At 53.3% G+C, this 27619-nt stretch overlaps 2 protein-coding genes across 4 annotated transcripts in view; one reads left to right on the forward strand and one right to left on the reverse strand.

Annotated features, from left to right (window-relative positions):
• The first annotated feature begins 70 nt into the window (after positions 1 to 70).
• On the forward strand, positions 71 to 2426 carry LOC122375793 (activator of basal transcription 1-like). The gene is made up of 3 exons (XM_043355307.1): positions 71 to 286; positions 1261 to 1438; positions 1719 to 2426. The coding sequence occupies exons 1-3, from the start codon at positions 109 to 111 to the stop codon at positions 2068 to 2070; spliced, it is 708 nt and encodes a 235-aa protein (XP_043211242.1). The 5' UTR covers positions 71 to 108; the 3' UTR covers positions 2071 to 2426.
• Positions 2427 to 2512: 86 nt separating this feature from the next.
• LOC122375741 (CUB and sushi domain-containing protein 3-like) overlaps positions 2513 to 27619 on the reverse strand; it is a 46056-nt gene continuing 20949 nt past the window's right edge. The window contains exons 3-13 of one of the 3 annotated variants that reach the window (XM_043355238.1): positions 12705 to 12917; positions 12287 to 12373; positions 11402 to 11535; positions 10655 to 10866; positions 10236 to 10450; positions 9704 to 9880; positions 8017 to 8196; positions 7086 to 7268; positions 4384 to 6249; positions 3963 to 4044; positions 2513 to 3801 (exon numbers count right to left, since the gene is read on the reverse strand). In XM_043355238.1, coding sequence (XP_043211173.1) covers positions 3498 to 3801; positions 3963 to 4044; positions 4384 to 6249; positions 7086 to 7268; positions 8017 to 8196; positions 9704 to 9880; positions 10236 to 10450; positions 10655 to 10866; positions 11402 to 11535; positions 12287 to 12373; positions 12705 to 12917 — 3653 coding nt within the window. In that variant the 3' untranslated portion in view covers positions 2513 to 3497. The remainder of the gene's footprint in view (positions 3802 to 3962; positions 4045 to 4383; positions 6250 to 7085; positions 7269 to 8016; positions 8197 to 9703; positions 9881 to 10235; positions 10451 to 10654; positions 10867 to 11401; positions 11536 to 12286; positions 12374 to 12704; positions 12918 to 27619) is intronic. The other 2 variants (XM_043355244.1, XM_043355251.1) reach the window with 2 other exon arrangements.

Below are 27619 nucleotides of genomic sequence, written 5' to 3' on the forward strand. Positions count from 1 at the left end.
GACGTCATGGATTCACCAGTTATTGAGTTCATACTAGTGCTTATGCTTGTTACCATGGAAACTAATACTGCAGTTTCTGCTCTTGAACAAATAAATAAGCATTTCAACATGGACGCCCGCATGGTGCATGTGGGTGACGTAGACGGGGAGATTAAAAATGGAGTTAAAAAGAAGGTTGGAGTGCTTTACCTTGCATCTATACCACCTATGATGACAGTTACGAAGTTGAGAGAATATTTCAACTCCTACAGTGGTGGCAAAGTTGGAAGATTGTTTCTACAAGAGAGTGAGTACCAATGTGGCGCAACAATGCTGTCATATTCCAGTGAAAACTGTATTTTTTAGTGTTCCTGAGTACACTGCAATGATCAATGCATAGGCGGCGGAACGGGGAGGACACCGGGGCACCGTGCCTCCTTTGATTTTGGCATTTTAACATTAGCCCTTTCTGTATTGCATGAAAAGCATGGGACCAAAAGTCAGCAGTGACCCCCTTAATTGAAGGTTTTCTGCCGCTACTGGGCAAATGGGACAGTCTGGTCAATTATTAACTACCTCATCCATTAGCTTTTAGTTACAACTTGGCTTCCAGGTTTTAAATGGCCTGTCTCGGTGATGCTGGTACCTTTGTTGATGTGGCCCTGTGACTGGCTGCCCAAAAACTTAATTCAAATTCAAATTTTCTTAGCCGTTGCATTGTTAAGTTATTAAATACTCTCCCTTAAGATACCAGGTATGAACACCAAAGCAGCAAATATTTATTTTTGGTTATATCAATATTCTCCCCTTCTACCTCCACATCTTCTGTTCTTGTTCTGAAAGTTAATGTGTTTTGATGTGGTCTGCCACCCAATGTGCTGTTGTAAGCCTTCTCTAGTAATTGGACCTGTTGGGTCCTCGCCCACAGCTTTTGGTCATCTGTCCTGTAACTCTTCTAATTCATAGTTGCATGGGATTTTAATAAATGAAGTGTGTTTAAATACATCAGGAGCAGGACTATGTTGCAAGATTCTCTGTCAATATCAAGCATAAATCAAGTATGTTTCCACCAGGCTGCTCAACATCAAATAACTGTTAAAAGTATCTTTCCCTTACTTGGTGGTATTATTTCTTTAAATAGGTACCTAGGAGCTTACTTTAATTCAGCATACTGTTGCCTGATGATTTGGATTGCATCACTTAATATGGGATTTACAATGACTCGGGTTCTTGTAAATGGATGGCTGCTTCATTTTACTTTATTTTTATCTTCCCTTGTAGAAAGTAAAAAGATGAAGAAGCAGAAGGCTGGTCAAAGACTTTACACTGAAGGCTGGGTTGAAATTCTCAGCAAGAAAACTGCCAAGGAAATCGCTCACTACATGAACAATCAGCCCATTGGTGGGAGCAAGAAGAGCAAGTGGTTTGACTACATATGGAATATCAAGTATCTGCCTGGGTGAGTTCTCCCCTTTCATCTATATATGCTATATATGTTGTTCGCTTGATTTTTAAGTCATTTTTTTCTTTTTATGATATAAGACATCTTCAGAGCTACATGCCAATGACTGTTCAGATATGATGTGATTGTCTTTTAGTTCAATAGGTTTACTCAATCACTTACTATTAGGCATTGGTCTTAGCTCCTACTTCACTATTATTAGCTCATCAATTGCACAGCACATATTTGCCCATTGCCCCAGCTGACTGAGTTCAACCTTCCACCTGCCAATCGCCAGCTTCAAGTGGGCGCACCTGAACGAGCGGCTGCGGTTCGAGCGCGCCGTGCGCCAGGACCGGCTGCGCACCGAGGTGGCGCTGGCCAAAAAGGAGGCCAACTTCTACCTGGAGAACGTGGAGCGCTCGGAGCGGCAGGCGCAGCGCCGCCAGCGGCTCGAGGCGGCCGGCAAGGAGGCGGCGGCGGCGCCGTCCGGCCGGCCGGGCCTGCCGTTCACCCAGCGCCTCACCACCGCCGAGATCCTGCGCCAGAAAGGCCTGACCGAGGGCCGCGAGGACCGGCTCGGCGCCATGCGCGCCGTCGGACTGTTTGGCAACAAGCACGCGCCGCCTGATGACGAGGAGGGCGAGTGATGAGTACAAAATGGTGGGCTGTGGGAGGGGAGGAAGCCGCTATATGTGGGGAAGGGGACGTGTGAGGGGGAGGTCATGTGCGTTTGAATATTTACTGTGTGACATTGGATAGCGTGATCTGCGGAAGTGTCAGGACTTTGTTCGTCGTCATGCTATTCGAGTACGAGTACGCCCGGCCGTGCGCCCATGATTTGTTTCACTTAGTGTTAGCTACTGCCATGGAGAAAGAACAATATTATGGATGAAAGTTTGTATTATATTCGGTATTTCCTTTCGTATAACGTAAATGTTTCATCCAAACTAACAGGATTCCTCCTGCTTTTACGTAAAAGCAATAAAGCATTGCTTTGTCTGTGTGAAGGGTTTTCTTTGACTGGTGCTCAACACAGAGAGACACATTGCCACATTGAATAAGTTTTTTCCGATACTGGCATCTGTTTATTCAATTCATGCTTATTTGATCGTTTATCTCAACATCCAGGCATACGAATAACCAACACTGATCGCTAATAAATACCGCACGCATTCATAGCAACAATATAAGCAATCACGATCAAGATAAGCAATCACGATATGCATTGAGAACATCGATATAACACACTTATTTACACTAAAAACTACAAATCGCGTCAGTTCTGGGTACGTGGTCAAGGAACCATCACGTCTGACGTACGTCCCACAAACACGTCAGTCAATGACGTCATAAAACACGTCAACCAGTGACGTCTCCCGCTCGTCAGACGCCGAGAATGCCGAGGGATATCCTCCGGAGCGGGCTTATCGCAGTGTGGTTCCCCGCTGTCTCGGCCATAAAAATACCGCGCTGGGGAACTGAGCGCAGTGGAGCAGGCCCGGTACGCAGGCTCGACAAATACTCTGGTTAGTTGTGCATGTGACGCTATACGGTGGTTTGATCTGAATTGACTTTACTTATCGCTCTACGAGTACAAAACCGCGAAGCCTAAGTCGGGATTATGTATGAAATTGGTCTGTGCGTCTAAGGAACTAGTTTGCTTGTTTTACCGGCCTTCTAGTCTAGCTTTGGTACAAGCCTAGGTTTGATGTTTCCTTACTAATTGGCACAGCGCACTCTTTGTCTGCCTGTGATGTGCAAGTCGGACTAGCCTCTCCAGTCTCGGTTCTTATTTCCAATACCAGAAATTGGTTCGTTTTTTTTGGGGGGGGAGGGATTGGGAGGTTTCGAGGTCCTCCGTGGTCATGATGCTGATCTACAGAATTTCAGTAAGTAAAACCGTGAAAAACACACATCGCCAGTCCTAATTACTCGGTGCCTCACAGCACATTCAGGCGCTGTCCGTCTTCTATGCTTGTAACGCCCTTCCATCGCCTACCAGTCCATCGCACCTCGCGCCCGGGCGGCTGCGGTTCACGCTCTGGCCACCAGGCGGCGCGCGGGTGGCGCCCTCTCAGTGCCGCCGGGGCCTCTCGTCGCCATGGTGATGGTGACGGTGGTGGTGGTGGTGATGGTGCCGCCGCTTGTCTCCGCCGCTGCGGAACATGTGCGACACGTCTGCCACGGCCACCTCGGCGCTGTCCCGGTAGCCCTGCGAGCTGGAGCGGCGGCCGGCCGGCCGGCCGTGCGCCCAGCCGCCGCCGCCACCGCGCCGCGAGTGCCGACTCAGGCCGTGACTCTCCGAGTCAGTCGAGTAGCTGGAGGAGATATAGTGGTGTCGCCGCGTGCCCGAGCGCCGCCGGGAGCGCTGCTGCGTCCTGCGGGCACAGCGAGCAGCGTCAGAACGGCGCGATTGCACGATTGTAACTCCATACGAGATCAGAACCAGCCACAGCCGCCTACGGTCACAGTTACACAAGGAGCCCATTGGGTTGCGCTCGTGCGCCATGTCCAATGCTGCCAGGTGCACAGTACCCACCTCCTGACGATGATAACGATGGAAGTGAGCACGGCCGTGAGGAACACGAACCCTCCGAACACACCCAGCGCGATGATCCCGCCTGCGGAGCACCGGAGCCGACTGTCAGAGCGACTGGGACGGGAGCGAGCCCAGGCGCACGGTGGCGCGAAGCGCACGGTGGCGCGAAAAAATCACTGAGGGGCGCATTTGGAGAGGGGTCTTTGATGCTGATTATAGTCACGATATGAATTGTTAACTCTTCTTTGGTAGCAGCTCTTCAAGTCCATATTTTATGTTCATTTAGAAACTCGCAAGGGGGAGGGTTTGCATATTTTCCGGTAGTTGTTATTCAATTACAGTCTAATTCAACATCAAACATTTACCACTTTCCTCCCTAATCCCTCCCAGCTCTCTCCCTGTCCACCCCTGCAGCACTCACTGAGGTTGAGTCGCGGCGTGGCGGCGTCCGTCGCTCCCCGCGGCTCCCTCTCGTCCTCGCCGACGTCAGGCAGGCGGACGCCGGGCCGCGAGTTCTGGCGCACGCTGACCGTGTCCGGCTCACGGCCCTCCTCGGGCCGGTCGTAGGCGTCCGGCTCGCGGGCGTCGGTGGGCGCCGGTCCGGGCACCGCCGGGCGCCCCGTGCTGGTGGGCGCCGCTGCTGCGACAGGCGGCGGCTCAGAGGGACGCGCAGGGACCGGGGGCGAGGGCCGCGGAGGGGCTGAGGGCGTGGGTGCCGGGGTGGGCTGCAGGGACGGGGTCGTAGGAGAGGGAGTCTGCGGTGGTGGTGGTGGCTGGGTGGGCGGCGGCGGCGGCTCGGACGGCGGCACGGAGGTCCGCGCCGGCTCCCAGACTATCGTGGGCGGGACCAGATCGGCGCGCACGCTGCGGTCGATGGACTCTGTATCAATGTACTTGGCGTCCTCCGAGTCGTACTGTACCGCGGGGTCCACAGAGAGATCCGCGGCTCCGTCACCGTCAGCCGGCGGCGGCAGGCGGACGGGGCGGAACGGGGCCGGACTGACACCCTCGGCCTGTGAGCCGTCCGACTGGGCCGGCTGCAGGTCCGGCCAGAAGGACGGCGGCATCAGCGTGAACTGCACGTCCGGCACTCGGCTAGACGCCGTCTCTGGGTCGCTCTCAGTGGGAGCGGAGACCGGTCCTCGCGGTCGGCTGGGTGCCCTCTCAGGGACCCGCTCAGGGGAGGCCGGAGGCCGCGGCTCCACGGGTGACACCCGCTCAATGGGCGTCCTCTCAGTGACCACTAGCTCCTCCGAGTGGAGCGTCTTTCTCCGATTCGCCTGCCGGTCGCCGGCGGCGAACTCGGAGGCTGCGATATCAGCGAGTGAAATGGGTCTGAACCGTCTCCGGAGACCGTACAGTCCGTCGTCAGCCAGTACCGGTAGGTCAGCCCGACTCGTCACCGGCCGGTAGCGGCTCCGGTGACTGGGGTAAGGATCGCTCTGCGGTGGCTCAGCGGACTCCGCTGGCCGTCTGGGGAGCTCCTCAGGAGCAGCCACCCTGAAGAAGCCCCCGGGGGTGACGGCAGGGGTCGGCCGCGGGCGGTCGCGGTCAAACGCAGGCCTGGTCGGCGGGTCACCGGCGCCGGGCCGTGACGGGAGGTCGGAGACCGAGATGGTCACTCGCGGTGGTCTCGGGGACCAGGCGGGCGTCTTTTCTGACCAGTCATCCCCTGAGAGGACAGGTCGAGAGGTTGCCGCCGAGTGGCCCGCGCTGTTCCACGGGGTGAACTGGGAGGGCCGGGTGGGCAGCGGCCGGCCGCGGCGGTGCGGGTCGGTCGGCAGCGGCGGGGGCGCCGACGAGCCGCTCTTGGGCGCCGGCCGGTAGTGGATGGAGATGTCGAACGCCGGCGCGCTGCTGCCCTCTGTCGGCTGGTAGGCGAACGAGAGGTCGGTGGCGGCCGCTAGGTGAGCGGCTGCCGTCTCACTGGCGTACTCGCGCTCTGTGGTGGCCACCGCGTCGGCCGGGCCCGTGGCGTTCCCTCTCGGGCCGAGCGGAATCTCGTCTATCCGTGCCTCTATCCCCGAGTCCGGCTGCTGTACGGGCTGACTGGGGTCCCCGTGGTCTCCCTGTTCCTCCCCAGCCGGCCCCGCTCCGCCAGCCGCCTGTTCCGGGTGTCCCCCGGGCCCCAGCAGGTCCGCCCCAGTGCCCAGCAGTTCCAGCAGACCCCCCAGGTCTATGGTGTGCTCCTCGTGAATCTCCGAGGCCGATGCTGCCAGCGCCTCGTCCAGAAATGAGAGGTCAAACGGCGCGGCCGTGGCCGCGGTGGTCGAACTGGCGTCAGGCACTGAAAGTCCAGACAAAGAGAAGAGTGAGCGTCGAGTAAGATAAAGTCCAGCCTTTCGGTCAATCAGTTGAGAGAAGAAGCTAAATACGTGACGAACATTGCTAGATAAAAGCAAAAACTCAGTCACAAGACAGCAAAATGCTAAGGAATACTTAACACGTCATGCAGATCTTACCACGATGTAGTTCTGTTTACCTACTGTAATTTCAATGATGACATTCATACGAGCACAACAAAGTCGATGTTCAAGCATATTTCAGGGCAACAGATTGTACAGTACAATGCTGAAGGAATAATGTTAGTGAAACTGAAGAGGGTACAGTAAACGTGAAGACTGAAAAGGTTTGAAGCAACGGGACAGAACGCTGGAAGTCATGCACTTTGCAAGCCATGCTGATGTAGGTGTCTTCGTTAGGTACCTACCGCTTTTCAAGTTTCGATGAAACAACTCTAAATTTTGAGTCACTCTCCCATTCAAATTAGATATAGTCCATCCAAGTTGCTTCCCTTTTCAGGATTGTATGGAAGGATAGTGCTGGATATTCCGGACCATGGTCATGTGCGAACATTTATTCATCTGCACCAATTCAAGGCATTATGACTTTATGCTATGCAACCACTGATTTAATCAAATAGGAGTATCGTGTCTTTTATGTGTACCATTCGTCAGAAAATGTCTAAATAGGGACCGCGGGTTAGTTTCTGTATATAGATGAGTTGTCCCCCTGAAACGTTGAATCATCTCATTATTTATATTGTTCGCATTTGCGTCTTATTTATCCGGTTCCTGCGCCCCCGGTGGTTCGGCTGGCGGCCGGTAGGTGTCTCTGCCTCACCTCGGCACACGGGCGGCTCGCTGTCGTACTGTCCGTTGGCGCCACAGCGGAGCAGCGCCGGTCCGACCAGCTCAAACCGCTCGTCCAGGCAGTGGTACTCGACCACGGAGCCCACCGTCGTGGCGTTGCTCAGACTCCGGAAACCGCCGTTCAGGATCGCGGGCGGCGCTCCGCAGCGAATGGCTGCCGGAGGTTAATCAGAGGTCAGAGGTCACACTTAGACAATAGAAACGCCAAACGATGTCAGTCGTGGGTGTTGGTAGTCTGAGCCCGTCTTATTCCGCAAATATCTTACGGAGTCAAAATTCAGACCCAGGTCCTCCATTTCAAACACCGTCCCTTCAACAGCCCGTGAAGGGACCTGCCAGGGTAGGTCTCCCACCTACCCTGGCAGTGGCCAGTCCCTCTAACAGCGGCCCGTCCGTCCCACCTACCCTGGCAGTGGCCGGTCCCTCTAACAGCGGCCCGTCCCACCTACCCTGGCAGTGACCGGTCCCTCTAACAGCGGCCCGTCCCACCTACCCTGGCAGTGGCCGGTCCCTCTTACAGCCGGCCCGTCCCACCTACCCTGGCAGTGGCCGGTCCCTCTAACAGCGGCCCGTCCCACCTACCCTGGCAGTGGCCGGTCCCTCTAACAGCGGCCCGTCCCACCTACCCTGGCAGTGGCCGGTCCCTCTAACAGCGGCCCGTCCCGCCTACCCTGGCAGTGGCCGGTCCCTCTAACGGCGGCCCGTCCCACCTACCCTGGCAGTGGCCGGTCCCTCTAACAGCGGCCCGTCCACCTACCCTGGCAGTGGCCGGTCCCTCTAACAGCGGCCCGTCCACCTACCCTGGCAGTGGCCGGTCCCTCTAACAGCGGCCCGTTCCTCCTACCCTGGCAGCGCGGCGGCGGTCCATCCCACCTAACCTGGCAGTGGTCCGGCCCACCTACCCTGGCAGCGCGGCGGCGGCCCGTTCCACCGCTCGTCCACGTCACAGATCAGCTCGGCGCGTCCCACCAGCGTGTAGCCCGGCTCGCAGCTGTACACCACGGTGGACAGGTACGCCCGGCTGCCGTTCTGGAACCGGTACGAGCCGTGCTCTATGTCGGCCGGCAGACCGCACTGCAGACCTGCGGCGGTGGAGAGTGAGGGGAGGTCAGGTTTGGTGAGCACTGCGGACCTTCGGTGGTAGGGGAGAGGAGCTCATTGGCTGTGATGAATGTCAGCAGCGTCAGGGAGGAAGTCGACTCTCACGTAAAGAGACGACAGTAACTATCCTACAGACGACGTGATATGTAAGGCTTTTGATAACGGACAAATGACTACAAAAGTTCTTGGATGTTTCAGATTGATGCCTCTCAGTTTGACCACTGAAGCTGGCTGGCAGGTTATTAGGGGAGAGTGGGGAAAGATGCCCAGGGTTTTGCTATGTCATATATTATTCGAAAATGACGATCGGAAAGCAAAAACTGAGTTTCAACGGAAGCCGACATCATTTTTCTCGAAAAATATCACACTTTCGTGCCTGAAATATGATAACTTTTTTTGCTATTAAGCATTTTCCTGAAGAAGTGAAAGGGGGCATCTTACCCCACAGGGTGGGAAAGACGCCCCCTGGGGTTGGGGAAGATGCCCCCTGCACTATAAGTGACATAAATGGGCACGTGAATCGCCTGAACGAATCAGTAGTCCCTTCGAGCCTGCAGTAGACACCAAACGTCATCGTAAGGGTCCTCAAAAGCAGTCGTAAGGGGCTTCAGAGGTCATCGTTAGGGCCATCATAGTCCAGCGCGGCCAAACAAGCCTCCGTGGTGGCGTTCGGAGACCACTGTGGGGCCCTTATAGGTCTTCATGATTCTTGAGGGCCCTCGAGCCCATCGTGGGGACCTCAGATGCCAGCGCGGCCCGTGGAGCCAACGTGGGAGCCCTCAAAGGATGTCGTGAGGGGCCCTGGAGCCAATAATGGGGCCCACAGAGGCCGTCGTGAGGGCTCTCAGAGTCAGATGCCGCCCAAAAAGTCGCTGTGTGGGCCGAAAGACCGGCATGGGGAGCACCCGAACGTACTGGACTCTCAATAGTCCCATATCGGCTTTTGTCTCTCATCACAAGTATGTAATAAATGATTTGACGGGCTGATTGAAGGACAGCCTACGGATTTAGGGGGACGTCTTTCCCCATCAGGACAGGGGGCATCTTACCCCAAGGTACCGAAGTAACATTAAATCAGTACAATTTGTTAGCCATAAAACTACACCCTGAAATAAACTGTTTGGGACAGAGTACACGCATGTTAATGTATCACGACTATAGCAAGGGACGCAAAAATTATCTATCTTCTTTGATATTTACAATGTTTTGACACCAAAATATTTTTTGAAAGCAGCAAATAAAAAACATACAATCACCAGCCAGCCGTTGCCCAACTGAGCTTCGCAAATTTTTGTGCAGTTAACAAGGCAGGCTTTCGCTTTACGCTAAGAACATTAATTTCCAGGTTCGATACTTTGTTTCCCCGCTAGAGGGGGTGGGGCGTCTTTCCCACCCTGGGCATCTTACCCCACTCTCCCCTATTTACAAATTTTCCCCACTACAAATACTGACGTTAGCAGGACGTGGGCTCTGTTATATTATACTGACGTTTGCAGGTGGGCGGGTAGCCGCTGTAGAAGCCCGTCGGCAGACACTCGCGCTCCTCGGGTCCCACCAGCAGGTGCCCGGGCTCACAGCGGTAGGTGACACGGGCGCCCGTACCGAACTCCGTCCCGGTCATCACAGAGTCAGGCGGCTGCTCCGGCCGGCCGCAGGTCACCGGCTCTGTAAACGGGGTCAGATGGTCAGCAGGCGTGGACGGGGGTTGGCAGAGTCGATAGGGGGCCATCGGAAAAGTACGGAGGTCTGTGAAGTAGTTAGAGATCATCGAGGTCATCAGGGGTCAGTGGAAGTCAGCAATGATGAAAAGGGTTAGTCCGGATGGCAGAGTTAGGTAGGTGTCTAAAATGACCGGAAACACCAGTGGTTATAAAATAGGATAATGGATAAGGTCAATCCACTTACCGATTCGCACGGCATACCTTTTAGCTAGGTTGGATGTCGAAATCGTCCTTTCGTCGCTAATATTTCCAGCTCCTAGCCACACTGACGATCATAACCCGGCAACTTCGCCACTCACCGTTCTGGCAGACGAAGTTGAGCCGCTGTCGGCAGTCGGCCGCCGACCACAGCCAGTCCTTGGTGGCGTCCATCCGCGCGCAGTCGCCGGCCGCCACCCGCTCGGGCACGCTCCAGAAGCTGACGGTGACCTGCTGGCCGGTGATCCAGGTCCAGATGGAGGGCCGGTGCGGGTCCCGCACGGCGCCCAGCCAGTACTGGCCCTCCGGCTCACTCCTGCAGCGGGCAGACGGTGACCGGCGCGGTCAGAGGTGGACGACGGGGGAGGCGCCGGAGCGGGAGGACAGGATTTCACAGCTCTTAATCGAATCAATAATCACAATCATGAGTCACTTGCGTGGCTTCTTTGTGATGTCTTATTTGTAGAGGGGGGCGAAGGGACGTTGGCGCTGCGACAGACCAGCAGAGGGCCGTGCTCACCTGTGCCGCCTCCAGAGCTCCCAGCTGAGGAAGCCCTGCAGCGCCGGGCTGGTCTCCGCTATCAGGGTACCCTCCCGGGCTGCGCAGAACTCCTGGGCGCGCCCGAAGCTGCGCGGCTGCTGGTTGTAGAACGAGTAACAGCGGCCGTTGTAGGTGGCGCTGGCTCCCAGAGGCTGGTCACGGAACTGCGGGCACCGCTCCACCGGCAGCGCCTACCAGGGGGGGGGGGGGTCGCTCAGGTCAGCGTCGTGTCAGAGGGTGGCCTTAGGGTACAGCTGGCAAGAGTAAGCAGGTCAGGTTAAGTACAGCAAGCGTTCAGCTCAGCTCAAGGCTAGATGGCGTTCAGGTCAGAGCAGGACAGGAGGTCGCTCGATACAGAAGGCGCTCAGATGCGGAGGGCGCTTGTGCAGAGGACGTTCAGGTCAGCGAAGGTAAATGAAGCGTTCACCGTTCAAGCCGGTGTAGGTTTTACACCAGGGATAGAGTTGGGTGGTGCGATCAGCCGTGCAGGACACTGCACAGTGTTCAGATCTGAACACATCCATGAGGGTATCGAGTATCGAGTCCAAATCGACTTGGGTATCGAATCCTAACGTCCGATCTGAACACTTTTTAGTTCCTCAATGCTGCTTTATCAAATGGACGTTAAACTTCACAACAGCGTGTTCCAACAACCGATGATTCTGTATATCACAGCCAGAACCGCCACCCACCACCACGAGGACACTCTGGGCGGCCGGTCCTCACCTGGTCGGTGTAGACGAACGTCTCACAGATGGAGAGCCTCTTCTGGCCGAGACCCTCCAGGTGGACCGACACAAACGCTCCCGGCATCGGTGGGTTACAAGGCAGGAACAGCGGCCGGCCCTCCTCAATAACCCCTGTGGGGCACAGGTCAAAGGTCAGTACCTATTGGTGGGTGGGTTACAGGGCAGGAGCGGCGGTCGGCCTTCCTCGATGACACCTGCAGGTCATAGGTCAGAGGTCACGGCTGGTGTTTCATAGCGTCCCTAGCGAGCTTTGGCTGACCTGGGGCCCAGGCTGGTCACGTGATGGAGCGGAATTAAGATTGACCTTCCGATTTACGGTGATCCCTGTTAGTTTATAACGGTGAGGTTGTTTGTTTCAGTAACCTATATTTCATCAGCACTTGTAATGGAGTAGCTGTAACCGTAGAAAGATAACATTGCCCACGGCATATAACGATCAAAAGCACAGCAATCATTGCACCTCTTGGAGTACCGTTCCAAATCAGCGATCACCGGCACCGCAATTCGCACTATGGGCGCCGCTGATCAGTTCCCTGGGGGTCGAACGGAGTCGAGACGCGTCTAGATTCCCCGATATAGCTCCCGGGGCCCACGATGGAAACGCACCGATGCACACAATAACGGGCGTAAGCCGCTGCAAGCGCTTCCAGGACGCCGTCTAACCAGAGGCTCGTCAATTTAGATATCAGGCGATTGGTTAACGCCCGTTCGATCAGCAGTGTTCGGCCGGGTCCTACAGCGGGCGTGGTCACGGTTGGGTTCGCGGCGCCGACAGGCACGCGGCCGGAGGGCGCTCCGAGTCGGCGGGTCGCGCACAGGGCGGTGACCTGAAGGTCGCGCGGGCCGGGGTCGGGTCACTGACCTGTGTACCGATTGCAGATGGGGTTGGTGAGTAGGTCGGGCCGATTGTTGCCGACGCGGACGACCACCGTGGCTGGCAGGTTGTGCTCTGCGGGCGGAGATGAGCCGTGAAATACCAACTTTACGCTGCACTGGACCGGAAATGGCACGCTCCACATGTGCGACAACATGGTGCGCCGACTGGAGCGTGGGTGACTGCTCGGGGGCGACCGGCGAGGCGCTTCTTCAAAAGACGGGAAGGGAAATCGGCATGACATGGCAAACGCATGGTTGAGTAGTGTTTTAGCTCGCAACAATACGCACTCGAGACTATGCTTTTATGACCGACTGAAAAGTCGAGGCGCTCCGGCCCAGTGCCGTACGCCTCTCACACTACGACCCTCTCACACCCAGCCTCCTATCACCCCTTTCTCACTCACCGCAGCAGGCCTGTCCGAAGTCGATGCGCACCAGCTGGATCATGAAGGGCTCCAGCAGGTTGACGTACCACAGCGGCGTCGCCTCCGGCTGGGTCATGGTGCACGTCTGCGAGCTGAACAGTCCGCTGGTGCTGCCGTCCACGGCCTTCTGGGGAATGCCGTCCTGGTGGGTGGTAGACTGCATCGGCGCCTTCCCCGCTGCCACGTTGATGACTGTTGAACGGGAGAGGGGGTGTGAGGTGAGGTGTGAGGGTCACCCGACAGAACGCATGGGATGTGGAGTGTGGGTCCAGGTCCCGGTGGAGGTTGACAGTTGGAAGGATGGCTGAAACCTGCGGTCCCACTTGTTCGATCGACTGCCATCGTATGAGCTGACCATTGGGGGCGGGGTGGGCTGTCGCTACTGTCGAAGACTCGGAAAGGATGAGAAGAAACCCTGTTGTGAGACATAGAACGTGGCTCATTGATGAGAGGATGAATAATAAAAAATGGCGTTACGTATTATAGAGCTAGGTGTGATTTCATTGAAAGAATGACGACATCGCATTGCGTCGTTCCACGGTTCCCGGTGTCAATTTCACGCCAGCCCGGTATGTTGTAAGCCTGCGGCTCGCTGGTCTGTACGTTTGGCGAATACTGGTCATGGCGCATATGATTGATACGCCCTGTGGGTTGGTTTCGTGTATCGAGTTTCGCCCTCTGTGACTTTCAACATGACCAGGACGTTCTAACCCTGGTGACTTGTCACCGCCGCACTGCTATGGTTTCGCCTCAGTGGAATAAAATGTGCTCCAAGTGAGGAAAGTAACGAAATATAAGCAGCTATCTCCAATAACTAGTCACGCCAGGCTTGGATTCACGCTTGTCAACTGTCACCTTTCCTAGATGCCACGCACGACTGGTTGCACTGCGGCATCTGCACATCCCTCGCTCAGTCCTCTCTGGCACCGTACAATCAGCTGCAGCGGACTCTGCGTCCTCACCGCATGACCGCGGCGCGTGCACTCTGCAGGCGCACGGGTGAGCGGCCGTGCATGCCAAGTCACCGCTCCGGCGGGCCCGGCACCTGTCTGCCGTTTGTCACCCGGGCGGGCCGGGGAGCAGCGCGGACCGCTCATCACTGGGTGTCTCCCTCGCTGGCAGTCCTAGGGAGTCGTATAAACCCTTCCAGCAGGGAGACTGGAGAGGGGACCGCGCGGGGATAACCTGTTTTCGCATAGGCGTAGGAACAGGGGGGGCCAGGTGGGCAAGTGCCCACCCACTTTTCGAGGTGGGGGGGCCAACCATGTGTTTTGGCCCACCCACTTTTTACTCGAGGCCCCTCGTCTCGATTTGAGAGGACGTCGTCACCTTCCAGAATCTCGGTAAAAATAAGTTCCACGAATCCCCACGCACGGACTCCAAGGGGCCGTGATGGATCCAAGGAGGCCCTCTGTTCATACTTGTCAGTCGAAGTCCCTGAGACTGATGGCCTGAGAGGCCCTAGTGGATCTGAGGAGGCCCCAATTTCCACACTGGTCTGGGGAGGCCCCTGACACTGGCGGTCTGGGAGGCCCCTCTATCCACACTTGTCAGAGGTCTGAGACTGGTGGTCTGGGAGGCCCCTCCATCCACTTCCACACTAGTCAGAATAAATTTAGGCCCCTGACACTGGCGGTCTAGCCGAGGCCCCCTACCCTCACTAGTCAGAGGAGGCCCCTCTATTCTCAATAGTCATAAGAGGCCCCTGAGAATGATGGTCTGGGAGGCCTATCCATCTACACAGTAGTCAGAGGAGGCCCCTGAGACTGATGACCTGAGAGGCCCTTATAATCACACCAGGCAGAAGAGGCCCATGATACTGATGGACTGAGAGGCCCTTCTATTTATACTGGCCACAGGAGACCCCCAAAACTTTCGGTCTGGGAGGTCCCTCAATCCGGCACCAGTCAGAAGAGTCCCCTGAGACTGATGGCCTGGGAAACCCTTATATTCACACTAGGCAGAGGAGGCCCCTGAGACTGATGGTATGAGAGGCCCTCATATTCACACCAGTCAGAAGAGGCCCCCGACGCTGATGGCTGTGAGGCCCTTCTGTTCATATAACTGGCCACTGGAGGCCCCTGAAACCGGTGGTCTGGGAGGGCCCTCTATCCACACTAGTCAGAAGAGGCCCCTGAGACCGATGGTCTAAAGAGGCTCTTATATTCATACTGGCCACAAGAGGCCCCTGAGACTGATAGGCAGAGAGGTCCACTCCTAATGAATCTGAGGGGGCCCTCTATCCACATTTACACTTTTCTAGGGAGGCCCTCGAGACTGAGAGGCCCTTTTATATATACTGTCCACAGGAGCCCCCTGAGATTAATGGTCTGAGAGGCTCTTCTATTTATACTAACCAGAGGAGGCCCCTAGGATTGATAGTCTAACAGGCCCTTCTATTTATACTAGCCAGAGGAGGCCCATGAGACTGATGGTCTGAGAGGCCCTTCTATTCAAACTAGGCAGATGAGGCCCCTGAGAATGATAGTCCGAAGAGCCATGCGGCGGCAACTGACCGTGGCCCTATTTCGGCTCGGTAGGGCCCCACAGAGCTCATGAGAGCACCTCAAGGGCTCCTGCCTCCTAAGTAGACACGCTTATCCCCACGTGCCACGCCGGCTTCTGAAGGCTCCTTGTAGGCATCTAAGGGCCCTTTCCGGCCTCTAACGGCTCCACCCGCCTGTGATGGCTCCACACCAGTGTTTATGAGCGCCACACAGCGGCGTCTTTGAGGGTCATACTAGTGTCTCTTAGGGCCCTATATCGGTGGCTCTGGGGGCCCCACACCGGCGCCTCTGTGGGCCACCACACCTGTGCATCTCAAGGCTCTATAGGTACAGTCCACAGCAGAAGTAATGTGGGGTTTCAGTCAGGGTTTCGGAGTCGGAGTCGGAGTCGGAGTCGGAGTCGCCCGGAGTCGTGGCAAGCAGCCAGGAGTCGGAGTCGGAGTCGGAGTCGGTCAAGCTGCCTCGACTCCGACTCCGGAAAATAACTAGAATCTGTGATATCACTTTTCAGTTTTTTTTTTTTACCAGTTGCCCGCGGTAGAATTCGCTTCCGGCTATAGAAATTGCACTCATCTTGATTTTGTTCTAAATGACAAATATTGGATCTCACAAGTTTCAAGTTATATCATAATTTAGTAGCCAAGTATTTTGCATGCCTGTTATAACTTCCACTATCTGAAGTATTTGACGAGTCAAAGACAACTGTATTTTTATTTTCTTCTTTTATGCTCCGAAAAGTATCAACACATAGAAATGACCGACATGATGGCGATGCTCGTGTTCGTGATACGGTCGCCTCTCGCGCTTCCCGGCGGGTTTCCACGCTGACCGCTGACCTCTTGTGGATTCAGCTGCGTCCACGTGGGAGAAATGGTGACTGCATGAAGGAAACCGGAGAGTAGGAGCGGTCTCCCCGTGCACATAGACCTAGCACGTGGCGTCACATCACGCAAAATTTTGGCGGCCGCCATTGCCATTCTTATCAGACCCGGAGTCGGAGTCGGAGTCGGAGTCGGAGTCGGAGTCGGTCAGGAGCCCGGAGTCGGAGTCGGAGTCGGAGTCGGAACAGCGCTACCACGACTCCGAAACCCTGGTTTCAGTGATGGGTATGTTCTGCTTCTGAAGCTTAGGAACGATTAGCCAGACTACCTTGAAACTTTGAATGTAGCTTATATGTATCGTCACCCTTGCAGCTGCAACTTTAGCTATTGACATCCTCTTTTCGATCACTCCGCATTAAACAATCGCCAGTCAAAGCCAACCGTTGAGATTGGCAAAACCCTACATTACTTTAGCGGTGGGCTGTACATCTGAAGGACCCACACCGACACCTCTGAGGGCCCCAGACCAGTATCTCGGAGCTCGGAAGGCCCCACACCGGTGACTCTGAGGACTCACTGGCTCCTGAGAGCACCATGTTGATGTCTAACGGCTCCACAAGGCCACTGAAGGCACCACACAAGCTCTCACTGAGCTCTTATGTCCATGTACCGGCCTCTGAGGGATTTAAGCCAGCGCATTCATAGCTCCACACCAGCAATTGTAAGGGCTTCACACTGAAGTATCTGAGGGTTCCACACCGTTGTCTCTAAGGGCCACATACCGGCACCTCTGAGGGCCCATACCGGCATCTCTGAGGGCCCCATACCGGCGTCTCCGAGGGTCCACATCTGGCGGGCACCCATCAGCGACTGAAGGTCCCACACTGTCGACTCCGAGAGCCCCATCTGCGTCTGGGAGCAACATGCCGTCTCTAAGAACCACAGCGGCTCCTCCGTACGAAAGATGGGCGTCTCCATGCCAAAGGGGAGCGGTTCTGAGACAGTAGGGCACCTACGTGCAATAGAGGGGCGCCTATGAAGCCTCAATGCGAAAGAGGTGCGCCTCTGAGGCCTACATATATGGGCGTCCACATGCAATAGAGGTCTGCAAATTGCAATTGATCAATGCCATGGGGGTGCATTCATAAGAAACAGGGGCGCCGGCATGGCAAAGAGAGGTGCCTTCAAGTTCCCATAAAAGAGAGACGCCTATGATAAGCGCACATTGTATGCGACAATGGGGCGACTGTGGGACATATAGGAATGTCTCTGATGACTATGCATAGGGCGCTTATATGCCAAAGAGGGCGCCTATGAAGCTAATGGGGGCACCTGGGAAACGAGGAAGACATTTGTGTAAGGGTTTTCAGGGGTCATGCGCCGTTTGCGGCAAATACATTCTTAAAAAAAAAAAATCGGAGGGGGAACAAGTTTTAAAAATGGTGCGGACTTTCTGCACTATTCGCTTAAGCGGTTACGCCCCTGGGAACATCTGCCCAATCTCAGAAGCTAGATTTGGAGGTCATACTTGAAAGCAGCCAGCAGGACGAGACAAAAGTTGGAGGCCCCTGAAAATAGGAGGCCTCCTGGAAAAGGAGGCCCCTTGACAGGGTGGCCCACCCACTTTTCATGACGTTCCTACGCCCGTGGCGCTCAGGATCGCTTTGCTGGGACAGCCGAGTTGTCATGGTCAATTATACCATAAATGACATAATTCATGACCAACTTTGACAACCTTGATGCCTTATTTCCTATTGGACAGCTGTAAGGGCATGTGACGTCATCAAAGATAACCAGACGTTTTTTTTTTGCTTATAAATCCTAACAGAAAAAGATGCAGCCGCGCAAATGGTTTCATTGTGTTCAGCTCGTCAAGGCGCATCGAATGATTTACATGATGATCTTGAAATCACGTGACGTGACCTTGAGGTCAAGGGACTTGAGGTAGCGTGACCTGAAGTCAACCTTTGACCTTGACCTCTCGAGGTCAACACATATATGTTTCGATGCGGACTGACGAGAGAATTACGATGCTACTTTTAGGTTTGACCTAGCTTGACCAAAAGTTATTCGTAAAAAAACTGTGATCGCATCTAGAGCCACTATTTTGACTATTTGGCCAAAGGCCCCCCCCCCCCCCGTCGTATCTCCGGAACCAATTTCCGGATCGGAAAAATTCAAACGGCAAGCGAATGAACTCATCGAGATGCACAAGATAGGATAGCAATGACCTTGATAGTTGACCAGTGACGTCACAGGGAGGTCAAACAAGGTCAAAACAGTCCAATTTGCAATGACGAGAAGTCGGTCATAAAGATGAAATATAAGTTTTTAAAATGAGTCTGGATATGATGTAGGTATATGATAGATCTGGCATGTGGATAGTCACCTGAGTGGATGATGACCTGTGACGTCACAACAGTGGTCAGCCTCAACCAATCAGAAAACACTTTGGTGAATCGTAAGGAAAGGCATGTTAAATTGTGAATATTAGAGTCTTTATGAAGACATGTCATATGTATGCGCATCCACAGAAACCTCCTTGACAATTTTCTTGGACCTATGACGTCACAGGAAGGTCAAATAAGGTCAAATTGTACCGGTTTATAACGAAAAACGTTTTTTTTACGTAAAAGTGACTTAAGTCACGTTAAGCATAGGCGTAGGAACAGGGGGGGCCAGGTGGGCAAGTGCCCACCCACTTTTCGAGGTGGGGGGGCCAACCATGTGTTTTGGCCCACCCACTTTTTACTCGAGGCCCCTCGTCTCGATTTGAGAGGACGTCGTCAACTTCCAGAATAAACAAACTCGGTAAAAATAAGTTCCACGAATCCACACGCACGGACTCCAAGGGGCCGTGATGGATCCAAGGAGGCCCTCTGTTCACACTTGTCAGTCGAAGTCCCTGAGACTGATGGCCTGAGAGGCCCTAGTGGATCTGAGGAGGCCCCAATATCCACACTGGTCTGGGGGCCTGGGGCCCCTGACACTGGCGGTCTGGAAGGCCCCTCTATCCACACTAGTCAGAGGTCTGAGACTGGTGGTCTGGGAGGCCCCTCCATCCACACTAGTCAGAACAGGCCCCTGACACTGGCGGTCTAGCCGAGGCCCCCTACCCTCACTAGTCAGAGGAGGCCCCTCTATCCTCAATAGTCAGAAGAGGCCCCTGAGACTGATGGTCTGGGAGACCTATCCATCTACACTGTAGTCAGAGGAGGCCCCTGAGACTGATGACCTGAGAGGCCCTTATAATCACACCAGGCAGAAGAGGCCCATGAGACTGATGGCCTGAGAGGCCCTTCTATTCATACTGGCCACAGGAGACCCCCAAAACTTTCGGTCTGGGAGGTCCCTCAATCCGGCACCAGTCAGAAGAGTCCCCTGAGACTGATGGCCTGGGAAGCCCTTATATCCACACTAGGCAGAGGAGGCCCCTGAGACTGATGGTATGAGAGGCCCTCATATTCACACCAGTCAGAAGAGGCCCCCAAGGCTGATGGCTGTGAGGCCCTTCTGTTCATATAACTGGCCACTGGAGGCCCCTGAAACCGGTGGTCTGGGAGGGCCCTCTATCCACACTAGTCAGAAGAGGCCCCTGAGACCGCTGGTCTGACAGGCTCTTATATTCATACTGGCCACAGGAGGCCCCTGAGACTGATAGTCAGAGAGGTCCTTTCCTAATGAATCTGAGGGGCCCTCTATTCACATTCACACTTTTCTAGGGAGGCCCCCGAGACTGATGGTCTGAGAGGCCCTTTTATTTATACTGTCCACAGGAGCCCCCTGAGATTAATGGTCTGAGAGACTCTTCTTTTTATACTAACCAGAGGAGGCCCCTAGGATTGATGGTCTAACAGGCCCTTCTATTTATACTAGTCAGAGGAGGCCCATGAGACTGATGGTCTGAGAGGCCCTTCTATTCAAACTAGGCAGATGAGGCCCATGAGAATGATAGTCCGAAGAGCCATGCGGCGGCAACTGGCCGTGGCCATATTTCGGCTCGGTAGGGCCCCACAGAGCTCATGAGAGCACCTCAAGGGCTCCTAAGTAGACACGCTTATCCCCAGAAGGGTCCCACGCCGGCTTCTGAAGGCTCCTTGTAGGCATCTAAGGGCCCTTTCCGGCCTCTAACGGCTCCACCCGCCTGTGATGGCTCCACACCAGTGTTTATAAGCGCCACACAGCGGCGCCTTTGAGGGTCATACTAGTGTCTCTTAGGGCCCTATATCGGTGGCTCTGGGGGCCCCACACCGGCGCCTCTGTGGGCCACCACACCTGTGCATCTCAAGGCTCTATAGGTACATCTGAAGGACCCACACCGACACCTCTGAGGGTCCCACACCAGTATCTCGGAGCTCTGAAGGCCCCACACCGGTGACTCTGAGGCTTCCACGGAGTCGGCGATGCTGTGCGCTGTTGACAGGCTTGTCAGCAGCATGGACCGTGGCCTCGTCTCCACGTTGACGACGACAGACACGTCCAAAGCGTTTGACAGCGTGCAGTATTGCCGGCTCCTGGAAAAGCTCGGATGGTATGGTGTAGATTAGTGATGTCAATATCGGAAAACCGGAATACCGATACCAAACCAAATACCAACCAAAACCGTAGAGAAATACCGAAACCAAACCAACTTGGGAACATGAGGAAAATACCAACTTTTTACCGATTTCTTAGCCTCTTAACCCGCGCGGGGCTGGGGTCTCCAGCCGAACGCGCGGGGCTGGGGGGGGGGGTAAATTTTACCCCCCCCCCCCTGTTATCTCCCGAACTAATGGTCCGATTTGGAAAATTCAAACGCCAATCGAAAGCTCTCATCACGAACTACTAAAAACATGTACTTAATTTAAAGTTTGAGGTCAAGGTCAAGGTCAGGTCAAGGGTACAAATTGCAAGTTTCCTCAGTATCGGCCTTGCACCGTAGTTGCCGAAGAATGGAGTCATGGACTGAGACTGATCGCCCAAAACGTGTTCTTAGGCTACCAAGACAATATTAGTTGCATACAATATCATTCAGAGGTCAAGGTCAAGGTCAGGTCAGGTCAGGTCAGGTCACCAAAAAACAAAATATAGAAAAGGTCATGTGCGACACATGTTTTATGGGTCATTTTACTCATAGAATTCAATAGGCACACTCAATAAGTGATATGGACCACCTCTGGATGAATTTCAGGTCGAGGTCAGGTCAAGGTCAGGTCAAATGAGGTCAAATTTTGAAGTTGGTTGTTAAGGCCTAAAAAGGTGTCTATCTGATGCAGTTTTTCACGGCGAATCGAATGGTGCTATTTTTGTTTCCGTACGAGGTCTAGAACTTCCAAAAAAGTCATTTTTTCAAAAATTTTGTGTGTCGTGACGTCATAAAATTTTGAATAACTCCCACATTTTTGAACCGATTCTTCTAAAATTTGGTATGTAGGTGCACATAGACCACTTCTCTGACATATATTCCGGTTTTTTCGATAGACTCAAAGTTTTGGATTTTATAATGATTTTCCCAAAAAAATCAGTTTTTTGAAAAAAATTAGGCCAAAATCCAAAATTTTCAAAAAACCGAGATAGCCATTTGATAGACAAAGTAAAATTACGTATAACCTTTTTTGTTACGTCTTGATTCCTTTAAAAATGAAGATGTTACCGGCGTTTGAACTTTTGCCGTTTTTGAGGCGAAAATGGCGAACATGACGTCACTAAAACGTCAATTTCTCAAAAATTTTCCGACGGATTTCGCTCAAATTTTCAGGGAAGGTGTCAAATTGATGTAAGAAAAGGTACTGAAAGTTTGGCGGCGCTGCGCGCCGCCGTTTTTGAGATATCGCTAAAATTCGCGAGGGGGGGTAAAATTTACCCCCCCACGCCCCGCGCGGGTTAAACATTAGCGAGGGTTCATGATACCAACAAAATACCAAACTCATTAGGATTGAAATACCAAATACCGAGTTGGTATCGGTTTGGTATCGGTATACCAAAAAGTTGGTATCCGATTGACATCTCTAGTGTAGATGACCATTGGTTCCGCGGTTGGCTCGAAGGCCGAACGCAGCGTGTGGCGGGGTGTACAACGCCAGTGGTGGTGACACATGGCGTAATCCAAGGGAGTACTTTGGGACCGATCTTGTTTTTACTATTTACCAACGATTTACCTTCTTTTATTCGCCACGGACAGCTCATCATGTATGCCGACGACGCGCAGTTTATCGATGCGGATGCTCCGGCGCCAACGTGGGTGACCTCACGGTACTAGAGTAGAGAACACGCTCAAAATTGTTTTGAATTGGTTTACTCAAAATCGTTTAAAAATTAATCCCTCAAAAACAGATCTCTTGGTCGTGAAATCTAAGCGAATTCACTTAGACATCAACGAAACATTTAAAATTCATTTTGGGGAACAGCTCATCAGTCCTTCTCCTTCTGTGAAGGTTCTTGGCATAACTTTGGACTCTTATCTCAATTGGGACCTCCAGATATCTGCCGTCATCAGGCGCTGTTATGGTATGTTGGTGGGACTTGCAAAGCTGAGCCACCGACTACCACACGAGACCAAAAAAGTTATCATCGAAGGGCTTGTTTATCCCCACATCACTTACTGTCTGACCGTTTGGGGCGGCTGCACCAAAACCCAATAGTATAGGATCCAGAAAGTTCTAAATTTTGGTGCCAGGATCATCACCGGACTAAAGAGGTCTCAGCATATTACACCCGCTTTAAAAGAACTGGGATGGCTCAAAATTGATGAGCTGATTACTAAATGTGACTTGGCGGCACTCTGTCGGATTCTGGGGTCACCTGAGTCGCCTGAGCATCTCCGCACAATGATTGTGTCCCGTTCAGATGTATCAGAAAGGACCACCCGGGGATCGGAGAGTGCCTATGCTGCTGCAAACGCCACGCGTGCGCACAGAACTCGCTCGCCGGGCATTTATGTGCCGGGCTATCACCGCCCGGAACCGCCTGCCCAGCCGAGCTCAAGCCCCGGTCACACATACACGACGCACGGCCCGCGCACCAAAAATTCATTCATTCTGGCCAGTGCGTCGTCCTGCGCTATGCATTCGTTACTCGTTCGTCGAGCGCGCTGGGCGAACGGAATCATGCGTCGTCATTCGTCGCGTGCGTCGACAATTTTTGTGCATGCTCAAAAATGTGCGTTGAGCTCGACGCACGAAGGCGGACGCCAGACACGCGCGGAGCGCGTTGGACCAGCGCCAGATACACGCGGAATATACGCTAGGTAATCGTTGTATGCTCGTCGGTTGATGCATCGCGTACACCCAGCGCAGACATAGCGTGCCTCTAACGCATGTCTAACGGATTCGCATAGACTATAAAGACGTGGTAAACCAGAGCTGAGCGAGTCTGTAGCGCGCACAGCGCTCGTCTGGCGTATGTCTAATTGTAACCATAACAAGGTCCTACCTCCTCATTGCTCATTCTACCCTCATGGGCGACTCTCCTGCGTTATTGCTGCATAGTGCATGGGTTCCTCTTCAATTCCTCCTGCTCTTGATGTCAGAATTTATAAGTCATTTTAATCATACATTATTTGTCATTGTCATTGTTTATCTCAGGAGCTGTTGAACCATCTGAAAACATGAGGATGTGCCCTCCTTGGGGTCCTACTCTGATATGACAGCAGGCAAGACGGGCTACTGCACCGCTGCCAAAAGCAGTTCGCTGGCTGTGCGTTGAATGCGCGGTGCACGCGCAGTCCACGCGTCCCCTGCGCTAGCAAGCCGCTGTGCATCCGTTGTGTGTGCGCCCTTTATGCGCTTTGCATTCGCCGTGCAAGTGCCCGGCGCGCTGGCAACGCGTTCGTAGCGCGTTGTGCATTCGTTGTCAACTTGCCATTTCCTGCGAACTCCTGACAAAAGTTGGTCACACAACAACGCACGACGACGCACTGGTCTTTTTGCAATGCGCCGGCCGTACGTCATGCATGTGTGACCGGGCCTTCAGGAGGAGTCGTTTATTGTGTCACCCACGGAGGTGAATCGCGAGACATGGGGAGTAGATGTGCTCAGTTTTATCGCATTTTAGTAATTTATAGTGATTTTTAAACCATCATTTTTTCGTGTTATATGAACATGCCCACTGTGTTTAACTACTGTACTGACTCTGAAATCGGAAGAGCCACGATGTGGAGATTTTTATGAATACAATACATACATACATACATACATTGTATGCGACAATGCAGCGGGGCGACTGTGGGACATATAGGGATGTCTCTAATGACTATACATAGGGCGCTTATTATGCCAAAGAGGGCGCCTATGAAGCTAATGGGGGCACCTGGGAAACGATTGTGTAAGGATTTTCAGGGGTCATGCGTCGTTTGCGGCAAATAGATTCTTTAAAAAAATCGGAGGGGAATAAGTTTAAAAATGGTGCGGACTTTCCGCACTGTTCGCTTAAGCGGTTACGCCCCTGGGTACATCTGCCCGATCTCAGAAGCTAGATTTGGAGGTCATACTTGAAAGCAGCCAGCAGGACGAGGCAAAAGTTGGAGGCCCCTGAAAATAGGAGGCCCCCTGGAAAAGGAGGCCCCTTGACAGGGTGGCCCACCCACTTTTCATGACGTTCCTACGCCCGTGAATGACCCCATTTCACCAGTTTCCAGCCGGAATCGAGCGCAGAAATCAGCGGCATCATTCGTCCGTTTCAGTCGTGAATAGTGATGCATGCTGAATACCTGTGATCTCGTTACCATAACAACGAGCCAGGTGTCGCCAAACGGGGTCCGTCACCAGCGTTCCCTGCAGCGACAGTAAACCACGCGGCAATCAAAGTGCGGGCCAGGCCCGGGGACGACGGCGGCAGGGGTATCAAAACACAATGCCGGGTCATTGGCAGTGGCACGGCAACTGACGAGGCCAAAGGTCGGAAGGTCTTCCACAGATGGAGCACCACTTCTGGAAACGGTCCTGAGACGAAGCACGGCGCCCGCCGAGCGCTATTGTCCCAGAAAGAGAGATCTCAGAGAGTAGCCCGACTCGAAAGATCGGCTATAAAACAGTCAACGTTTCCGCCGTTTTGTCTGGTGAAATTGATTTACTTACATTGTACTTGTGTTCTCTCTGTATGTATGTATGAGAGTGAAAACCCGCGGTAGTGGACGAATGTCTGGACGGTAGTTTGCTTGTGTAAGTATGCATTGTACACGGCTAATGCTAATTCCACGTTCCGGGACGATTTACGAGCACGGTTAGTAGCCGCTAAATGCTTCCCGGTATGAGTGGAAACTTAATCAGGTATGCAGCATGCACTCATGCGTACAGTACAATATCGCTACTTATCCGCTGTTTCGTATTGTTTAACCCTCGCCCTGGCAGGGGGGGGGGGGTCGATGCGACCCCCCCCTAAGGTTTTTCGAAGATAGCGTAAAAACGGCGGCGCGCAGCGCCGCCAAATTTGGCACAGCCTATGGGGCAACCTTTTTACATATGACCTGAAAATTTCAAGTCCGGGTGACCTTGGGTCAGGTCACCAGGTCAGAAAAACCGGTACAAGGTCATGGTCAAATTTCAATTTTCTTTTTGCACCTGTCCTGCTCACAGTTTTGGACTGATTTCCTTCAAACTTTCAGGGTGTGCTAAGTTCACCGAGTTGTACAACATATAGTTCGGGTTTTTTGAGGTCAATGACCTGAGGTCAGTTAGAGGTCATTACGTCGTAATGTTAAGCCTATGGGAAAATCCTAAATTCGGAAAATACTGGAGATATTCGCTTCGTTCTATCACTTTTGTGCTTTGAAACCACAGTACTTAACAGCAGGTCACTTGGTGCTTCTTTGTTTGGTGTACTTATCCATGGGTCAGGTCAAATGAGGTCAACTGAGGTCAAATGACGTTGTTGCCAATAACTTGGCACATAATGACGCTAGAGCTTAAAAAATGGTGTCATTGTGTTCCTGGTGATCAGCCGAATCGAATGATACGCGATATGATGCAATTGGGTCAACTTGAACTTAATTGATTAATTAAAGTTTACTTAAAAATTAAGAAAAACTTTAAGTACACGTAAGGAAGCTAAAAAGTACATCATTCGACGCGCCTTGACGTGCTGAGTTCACTGGTGCTTTTCTTTTTGCTCTATCTTAATTAGATCAAAAGTTATAAGCGAAAAACTTTTGACCTGTTTTTAGCGAAATTTTTACATTTATACCCCCCAAAACCCCCCTAAATATTGACCTAGAGCAACCAAATTTGCACAGGGGCGAGAACTCCGGGGGGCTCACCTACCTACCAAATTTGGTGTTTCTAGGTGCCATAGGAGCCAATCGCGAGGGGGGGGGTCGCATCGACCCCCCCCCCTGCCAGGCCGTGTTATGAAAAATGCCCTGCCAGGGCGAGGGTTAAAATGCGATGAAGAGTTATATTAGGGCGAGTAATAATAACTCTTATAAAATCTCCAAGTTAGCGTTCAACCTAATACGGATATTCGCACCTTGTCCCATCAGGAAGACACGGGCGTAGGAACGTCATGAAAAGTGGGTGGGCCACCCTATCAAGGGGCCTCCTTTCCCAGGGGGCCTCCTATTTTCAGGGGCCTCCAAATTTTGCCTCGTCCTGCTGGCTGCTTTCAAGTATGACCTCCAAATCTACCTTCTGAGATCGGGCAAATGTACCCAGGGGCGTAACCGGTCAAGCGAACAGTGCGGAAAGTCCGCACCATTTTTAAAACTTATTCCCCCTCCGATTTTTTTTTAGAATCTATTTGCTGCAAACGGCAAATGACCCCTGAAAACCCTTACACAAATGTCTTCCTCGTTTCCCAGGTGCCCCCATTAGCTTCATAGGCGCCCTCTTTGGCATATAAGCGCCCTATGTATAGTCATCAGAGACATCCCTATATGTCCCACAGTCGCCCCGTTGTCACATACAATGTGCGCTTATCATAGGCGTCTCCCTTTTATGGACACTTATAGGCGCCTCTCTTTGCCATGCCGGCGCCCCTGTTTCTTATGAATGCACCCCCATGGCATTGATCAATTGATTTGCAGACCTCTATTGCATGTGGACGCCCATATATGTAGGCCTCAGAGGCGCCCCTCTTTCGCATTGAGGCGCCCCTATGGGCTTCATAGGCGCCCCTCTATTGCACGTAGGCGCCCTACTGTCTCAGAACCGCTCCCCTTTGGCATTCAGACGCCCATCTTTCGTACGGAGGAGCCGCTGTGGTTCTTAGAGACGGCATGGTGCTCCCAGACGCAGATGGGGCTCTCGGAGTCGACAGTGTGGGACCTTCAGTCGCTGATGGGTGCCCGCCAGATGTGGACCCTCGGAGACGCCGGTATGGGGCCCTCAGAGATGCCGATATGTGGCCCTTAGAGACACCGGTGTGGAACCCTCAGATACTTCAGTGTGAAGCCCTTACAATTGCTGGTGTGGAGCTATGAATGCGCTGGCTTAAATCCCTTAGAGGCCGGTGCCCGGTACGTACATGAGACATTAGAGCTCAGTGAGAGCTTGTGTGGTGCCTTCAATGGCCTTGTGGAGCCGTTAGATAGACATCAACATGGTGCTCTCAGGAGCCGGTGAGTCCTCAGAGTCACCGGTGTGGGGCCTTCAGA

Source organism: Amphibalanus amphitrite, unplaced genomic scaffold, assembly GCF_019059575.1.
Source record: "Amphibalanus amphitrite isolate SeventyFive unplaced genomic scaffold, NRLGWU_Aamphi_draft 000041F_arrow, whole genome shotgun sequence".
Lineage (NCBI taxonomy): Eukaryota > Metazoa > Arthropoda > Thecostraca > Balanomorpha > Balanidae > Amphibalanus > Amphibalanus amphitrite.